This window comes from Meriones unguiculatus, chromosome 1 (assembly GCF_030254825.1).
Source record: "Meriones unguiculatus strain TT.TT164.6M chromosome 1, Bangor_MerUng_6.1, whole genome shotgun sequence".
In the NCBI taxonomy this organism is placed as follows: Eukaryota; Metazoa; Chordata; class Mammalia; order Rodentia; family Muridae; genus Meriones; species Meriones unguiculatus.
In genome coordinates, this window is record NC_083349.1 from 25,183,247 (window position 1) to 25,190,675 (window position 7,429).

Consider the following 7,429-nt stretch of genomic DNA (forward strand, 5'->3'; position numbering starts at 1 on the left):
CACAGCTCCAGTGTGGACTGTAAACCTGGGCTCTCCTAGGGATTACGGGGGCTCCTTCATGCACCCCTGCCCCAGGTTCTTTCCCTGTCAGCCTGCCAGTCCTCCCCAGGATACCGTTTTGCTGTCTCTCCTGTCTACCCTCCACCATCCTTCCTGCAGAGAAAGGGCCCAACCGGAAGGTAGCTCATGTTAGGAAGTTCCAGCCACGTGAGCAAGCGACAGCCAGGGATTCTGGGCAGCCTAAGGCTTTAGGAGAAACTGAAACTGGGTGTGCTGGGGGCGGAGTGGTCACTGGGGGTTTAAAGAGCCACCACTTCCTTGGGCCTCCAGAGGGCACTGGGAAGGAACAGCTGCTGAGGGGACACCCAGGACCGGATTGAACCTCTGTTCCCCGCCTAAGCCATGCAACTCTGTAGGAGTGGTGCGCTGCTGACTGGGACAGTGAGTACAGGGGACTAGGAAAGAAACTAAGGGTCTCAGGCCCCCCGACAAGGGAGAATGCAGTGAGGAGCTCTGGTCCCAGCTCCACAACATGGTCTGTGTGACCTGGGGCTGGGCTCTCCACCCCCATCTCTGGGTTCAGTTCCTCCTGGGCGTTGGAATGAAGCCTTCCCAGCTCTCACACTGCAGGGCAGCTGCCAGCTTTCAACTGGGACTCTGCATACCTACTTACTCTTGATCCATTTGTTCTTAACTTGCTGCCTTTTCCAGACCCTTCTCTTTTCTCCTCAACCCCTCAAATAACAGCTTCCTCATCTTCTCACCAACTCTTTCCCCAGCCTCTATTCTGGTCCTCCGGGGTCTGCAGTTTGTTCTGGGGAGAAGGTAGCTGCAATCGAAGCAACATGCAGAGTTCTCAGGCAGAGTGGCTGGGGTCTTGCTTGAGGCAGAGAGACAGAGACAGGGTCCAGCTCTAGGCATTTGGCTTCAAGGTTCCACTTAAGTTTAGTGGTCCTTAAGGTTAGAAGGCCCAGAGCCACCAGCCACAGTCTCCGCTCTGTCAGATGGACTTTCCGTTAATTCTAGGCAGCTGCTGCACTTCAGTGTGAGCGTGTAGCTTTGCTGACCTCTTTCTTCTAAGCCAGGCAAATGCTCTTCCACTAAGCTACATTCCTACTTTCTTTGAGAAAAGATCTCATGTGTCCCATGCTGGCCTCAAGCTCACTATGTAGCCAATCCTGGCCTTGAACTAATCATTCCATTGGGATTACAGGCAGGCATCACCACATCTGGCCACTTTGCCTGTTTTCTTTTTGTTCTTCTTGTTCTTCTCCTCCTCCTTCTCTTTCTTTTTATCCTCCTCTTTCTCTTCCTCCTCCTCTTCTTCTTCCCACTTCCGTGTCTTCCTAACTTGGTGCCTGGTACACAGTTGGTGCTTGACAAATGTTCGTTGAAGGGATGAGGAGATAGCATAGTCAACGCAGTACTTGACTTGTAAGCGTGAAGACTTGAGCTTGGTCCCTAGCGTCCACTTAAAAAGCTTGCTGGGGTGTCAAGCGCTGTAATCCCAGCACCAGGGAAGAAGAGGCAAGCAAACCTCTGCTTGCTGACCAGGCAGCCTAGCCTTATTGGTGAGCCCAGGCCAATGAGAGACTATGTTTCAAAAAATAAGGTGGGCGCTGGAGAGATGGTTCATCAGTGTGGAACATTTACTATTCTTGGAGAGGATGTGAATTTGGTCCTCAGCATCTTCATGGGTCAGCTCACAACCAAACCACCTGGAACTCCAGCTCCAGGGGATTTAACACCTTCTTTTTCGGTCTCTAAGGGTACTTATGCTCTCATATACATGCATTCAGAACACACATGATTTTACAATTTTTAAATAAGGTGGGTGGCTTCTGTTCATGAATGATAACTAAGGTTGTCTTCTTAGCATGTATACGTGTATACGCGTGTCTGTCTACACACATATGCACAGAAACATCACAACACACACAATACACACACCTCACAATATGCACAACATACAACACACAGCACACACACAGCACATACGCAACACACACAACATCCACACAACACAGACAGCACACACACAATATATACACAATACACACAACATACACAATACGCACAACACACACAATACATACATAACACACAAAACACACACACCACACACACATGTATAAACACACGAGAAGTTAAATGTTCTTTACGTAAGTGAATACCAGCACTTTGAGATGGAGTTGGGCATGGGTACATGGAGCCGTATCAGGCCCTGACACTGCCTTTGTGGAGTTCTGGGCTAGAGAGATCAACCCTTGGGTTATAGAAATGGCAGCTCGCTCTGGGGTGTCTACTCCCAGCTCCTCTCCCCACTCTCCTGGGACAGCTGAGAAAGCACCATGTGCCTCTGCTTTACCACTGAGGTTATTGTTCTCAGAAAAAGTCACTGCTGGTTTTTTAGAAAGTGTGTTTGAGATTGCTATGGTCTGGGTTTGAATCCCAGCTTCCCTCTCTATGCAAGCTGTGAGCTGGACACTGGCTGGGCCTGGCCTTACAGTAAGGAGTGCAGTGTCTTCAGGGGGACTGTCGGTGCCATGCAGGAGACAGACTTTGGGAGAACAGGGGTTCTCGGGGTCTAAACTTGAGAAAGAGCTTTCCAAATAGCTGATCAGGGAAGAGAGGGTAAACCATGACCCCAGAACCTCTGCCTCATGCTCATAGGACCCTGAGGAGTCTCAGAAGCAGCTGAAGAAGAAGCAAAAGAACAGGCTGGCTGCCCAGCGCAGCCGGCAGAAGCACACAGACAAGGCAGATGCTCTGCACCAGGTAGGGATACTCTCGGATCCTGTTCAAAGGTTGAGTAACTTAGAGAGAAAAGAGTTCTTCTCTTTCTCTTTAAAGTTTATTTTCTTTTATGTATGGGTATTGGAGTTTTGCCTGCCTCAAAGTCGGTACTCAACATGTGTGCCATGCTCACAGAGGCCAGGAGAGGGCAGTAGATCCCCCGGGACTAGAGTTACAGACAGTTGTGAGGCCCCATGGAGGTGCTGGGAATGGAGCCTGGTTTCTACGGAGGAGCAGCCAGTTCTCTTAACCAGTAAGCCATCTCTCTAGACCCAGAAAAGAGTTTCCTTTAGCTCATGGTTCTGGAGCTGGGAAGTCCAGAGCACGAGTCAGCATCTGCCCAGCCCCTAGTGAGGACCTCTTGGGGAGGCGTGGCAAAGTGAGGACTTGACGTGGCGAGGAAGGAGAATGCCGGAAACACAACCCACTAACTCATGAGTGGATTGGTCTACCCTTCATGGTGGCCTTCATTTCATACTCCAGCCATTCCTACATTGTCCACACTGTTCCCTTGAATCCGTTAACTCGTGAGCAGATTAGCCATCCTTCACGGTAGCCTTCTCCCACATCCTCCACGTTGCTTCTCTCCTGAGACTGCAGGCGCCAGGAGGGCAGGGAACTGTCCCATTCCGTTCTGCTTGCCATCATCCACAACAGGGCCTGGCAGGAAACAAGAGGCCCCACAGTTTACTGTAGATCACATGACAGCATCAGGATAAAGAGCCTGGAAGCACACGTGGGGGAGGACACGTTCATTACCACGCCTAGTTTTCTGTGCTGCCAGAGTTTGATCTCAGGACTTCATCTAAGCTAGGGGAACCCTCTACCAACTGAGCTATGTCCCCAGCTAAAATGCTTTAAAATATTCCTTCTGGGGCTGCAGAGAGGGCTCGGCAGGTCATGGCACATGCTGCCAAGACCGAAGACCTGAGTTCAACCTCTAAGGTTCACACAGTGGAAGAGGAAAACAGACTCCCAAAAATTGTCCTCTAATCTCCACACTTGCCCTGTGGTGTGGATGTGCCCACACCCATAAGCATACACTAGACACACACATCCATAAAACATACTCTAAATTTCTGTAAAGGAAAAAGAAATGGCCTTTCCAACGGCAGAAACTACTGTGCAAATGGGACAGCTGATGGCCTGAGGCTCTTCAGAAGCAAGGCCGTGGCCTACCCCACATTTTATGCAGCATGTCCTTGAAACATCTTATTATTTTTGTTTTGTTTTGTTCTTTATTTTGTTTTTTCAAGACAGGCTTTCTCTATGTATCCCTGGCTGTCCTGGACTCACTTTGTAGACCAGGCTGGCCTCCAGCTCACAGAGATCTGCCTGCCTCTGCCTCCCGAGTGCTGGGATTAAAAGGCATGTGCCACCACTGCCCAGCCAAAACTTCTCCTTTTAAAGTGTCTCACAAAAGGGTCTGAAGGAAGTTATTTGAGCTATTGAGACTTACAAGATGTGGAAATAAAATTCTCTTGACATCTCCATTGTTACTGTTGCCATAAATGGTATTCAGAAGTACGAGGGTGGAGCAGAGGGAAATGGGGTGCCTCAGAGTAAACAGCCTAATCCCCAGAGTTCACACCGTGGTAGGAAAGGGGTTACTGCCACTCATTATCCTCTGATCATCAGAGTGCCACTACCTGCAAAACTTTAAAAAAGAAAAGAAAGTAAGAAAGAAAGAAAAGAAAATAGAAGCACAATCCTTGCATGGTGGCAATGCCCAGATAGGCTCCACTCCAAGAGGATCGATAGCCTTACAAAGAGAAGAGACATGGGTGGGCGTGTTGGCATGTTCATGTAATTCTAAGGTTTAGAAGCTAGAGTCTGGAGGATCAGGAGTTCAAGGCCAGCCTGGACTACCTACAACTCTCTCAAAAACAAAACAAAATTGCATGTTGATGACTGGTCTGGGTTTGCAGAACCCAAAACTCAGCAGAACAGAGCTTGGAAAATGCTGACTCAGGGGAACCCCCTAACCTAGGCAGCAGTACCCTCAAACCCTTATAGTGTCTTATTGGTGCCTTCTGGGGACCCGGAGGCTGAGCCCTGCCGGGTCCAGTGAAGCAGACTCAGTGTATCCAGGAAAGAACGACATTGAAATTGCTCTTTAAGGCCATAGAGAGAGCATCGTGGCGGCAGGGTTCAAAGTGTCCTGGCAGAGCAGACAGCAGTTGTGTGAAAGAAGCAGAATCCAGGGGCAGGAAAGGAAGTAAGAGAGAGGCTTTGAGTCCCCCGACAATGCATTCAGATCCCAGAGCCCTGGGAACCTTTAATGGCGACAATCTACAACTACTGGCACAGGAGGATATGGTGTACATGCCTGTAATTCCAAAATTTGGGACACTGAGGCAAGGAGGGAGGCCTACAGCAAGTTCAAGACTAGCCTGGGCCTGGGCTGTAGAGTAAGACCATGTCTCAAAAGAACCTGAATGTGGGGATGCTTTAGTAGGTAAGAGCGTTTGCTGTGCAAGCCTGAGGACCTGATTTCGAATCTTTAACAGCGCGTTTAAAATGCCACAACTGGGCGTGGTGGTGCACACCTGTAATCACAGGACTTGGGGAGGCAGAGGCAGGTGGATCTCTGTGAGTTCAAGGCCAGCCTGGTCTACAAAGTGAGTCCAGGACAGCCAAGGCTACACAGAGAAACCCTGTCACACACACACAAAAAAAGCACCACCACCAAAATGCTGGGTGTGACCACCTTGCCTATAACTGCAGCATCAGAGGCAGAAACAAGCACATCCCAGGAGCTTGCTGGCCAAAATGTCCAGCTCCAGGTGTAGTGAGAGATCAGAGAAAGAAACCCAAAATCTTTATTTCCTCCTCATTTGTTTACAGTGCCCCTCCCCAACCAAACAAAGATTCAGTCCAAACCCATCAAACAAAATAAAGTTGCTGAACGGACAGGTGAAGTGATGGGATGGGGGTGGGGGGGAGAAGGCAGCTAGAAGCCATATGTAGATCCTGGGTGAGAAGTGGCATTTCTCAGAGGAGCCATGGTGGGCAGAAGGCAAGGTCCCAGCTCTGTGGAGATACTGGGTAAGGGAACATGATGAGTCCACCAGAGAGGAGCCCAGAGGTTCTATCTGGACATTCTTGTCCTATAGCAGTGAGTACCGTGCACAGGATCTTGATGCTGACATCTCTCTCTGCCACTTGCTTCTCCCCCAGCAGCACGAGTCCTTGGAGAAACAAAACCATGCCCTGCGGAAGGAGATCCAGGCCTTGCAAGCTGAGCTGGCACGGTGGAGCCAGATGCTGCTTCTGCATGAACGCCTGTGCCGAGTGGACTGTAGTCCCTGCCCTGCTCTGCTGCCCTCTGGAAGCCCAGTCCAGGCCAAGCCTGCCCCCCATGGATACCACGACAGCCAGGAACAGCTGGACCAATTCCAGACTCCTGGTTCCTCTCCCCCGGCCCAGCAACTCTCTCCTGGTCCATGCTATCATGAGTCTCCTGGCCTCCTCTCTCCCCCGCTGCCCTCACTGTCCTTTGACCCTCTCATGGCGAGGACACCTCTAGCCCAGCTATCCCCCAGCCCCATCCTGCCTGCATCACCCTCTGGCTGCAGCCTTCTGGGGTCTTTCTCTAAGCTTGATTCCCTCATACTGTGCCCCACAGACCAGCTGGTGCCTCCACAGCCCCTTGGGCTAGAGCAGCCCACCAGCAGGAGGCTGGCGTCTTTCGACTCTCCAGCTGCTCTGGGACCAGAGAGTCCCCAGAACAGAGAGCGCTTGCCTGCGCTGTCTGGCTCCTTAGCACACTGGCAGAAGCTGCCGGTGGCCTCTAGCCCACATTCCCTTATGGCCTTTCCACTGCTCTCGTCTGCAAAAGTCCATTTCTAGCCTGTGTAGATGGGGGGTTGGGGGATAGCTTCCCTGGGATCCTGAGGCAGCCTGAGCACCCTGGCAGCTCACTCCACTTCTACTCTTCTTGCGTGCCAACCGCTATGGGCCGTGCAAAGCCATCCTCTCCCTCAGCAGAGGAAAGGATGGTGAGAGGGCCAAGTGCAGGGACCTGGAACCTGTCTGCAACCTCGCCTGTGTTCTCCTTGGTAGCATTCCTGGCCCTGCACAGTACCCGCACACTACCCTCGGCCTCTTCATGGCTCTGGGGTCTGGGGCCATGACAGCTGGGAGAGCAGGCGGGAGCTCTGCAGGGCTATCAGCTCCGAAAGGGAAAGGGCGGTCATTCCCGCTCAGCCCCCCAGAGTGCCTCGTCCTCATCACCAGCTGAGACAGTGTGTCAGAAGTGAACTCACTCCCGGATCAGAACACACATCTCGGTGTGTGATGGTAAATAAAGTGTTTTCCACTGGTTTACACTGTTGGCTCTCTCTCTCTCTCTCTCTCTCTCTCTCACACACACACACACACACACACATACACACACGCACACACACACACAAGCTGGGTATAGTGGTTCACTCCTTTCACCCGGTGAGCTTCAGGATAGTCTGGTCTACACAGTGAGTTTCAAGACATCCAGGGCTGTGTGGAGAGACTGTCTCAAAAAACAAAACCAAAAAGACCCCACTAAAAGTATGTGTCTGAGTGCATTTGCCTGCATGGATGTGTGTGCACCACATCCACACTCGGTGCCTGTGGAGGTCAGAGGAGGCCATCA

At 51.2% G+C, this 7,429-nt stretch overlaps 1 protein-coding gene across 4 annotated transcripts; it reads left to right on the top strand.

Annotated features, from left to right (window-relative positions):
• Positions 1-266: 266 nt before the first annotated feature.
• Batf2 (basic leucine zipper ATF-like transcription factor 2) lies at positions 267-7,125 on the top strand. 4 transcript variants are annotated; one of them, XM_060385054.1, is made up of 3 exons: positions 269-441; positions 2,674-2,778; positions 5,980-7,125. In XM_060385054.1, exons 1-3 carry the CDS (start codon positions 403-405, stop codon positions 6,646-6,648), a joined length of 813 nt encoding a protein of 270 aa, XP_060241037.1. In that variant the 5' UTR covers positions 269-402; the 3' UTR covers positions 6,649-7,125. The 4 variants fall into 4 exon arrangements, with proteins under 4 accessions (XP_060241043.1, XP_060241040.1, XP_060241037.1 ...); XM_021638341.2 differs by having other exon boundaries at positions 272-441; positions 5,977-7,125; XM_060385060.1 differs by lacking the exon at positions 2,674-2,778 and having other exon boundaries at positions 267-441.
• The last annotated feature ends 304 nt before the right edge of the window (positions 7,126-7,429 follow it).

What these genes read in the sequence shown, in the direction of transcription:
- Batf2 (XM_021638341.2), top strand. Translation starts at nt 403, where the DNA reads ATGCAACTCTGTAGGAGTGGTGCGCTGCTGACTGGGACA. An exon ending in GTGCGCTGCTGACTGGGACA is followed by an intron (nt 442 to 2,673) that starts GTGAGTACAGGG and finishes TCATGCTCATAG; the next exon opens with GACCCTGAGGAGTCTCAGAA. An exon ending in AGGCAGATGCTCTGCACCAG is followed by an intron (nt 2,779 to 5,976) that starts GTAGGGATACTC and finishes CTTCTCCCCCAG; the next exon opens with CAGCACGAGTCCTTGGAGAA.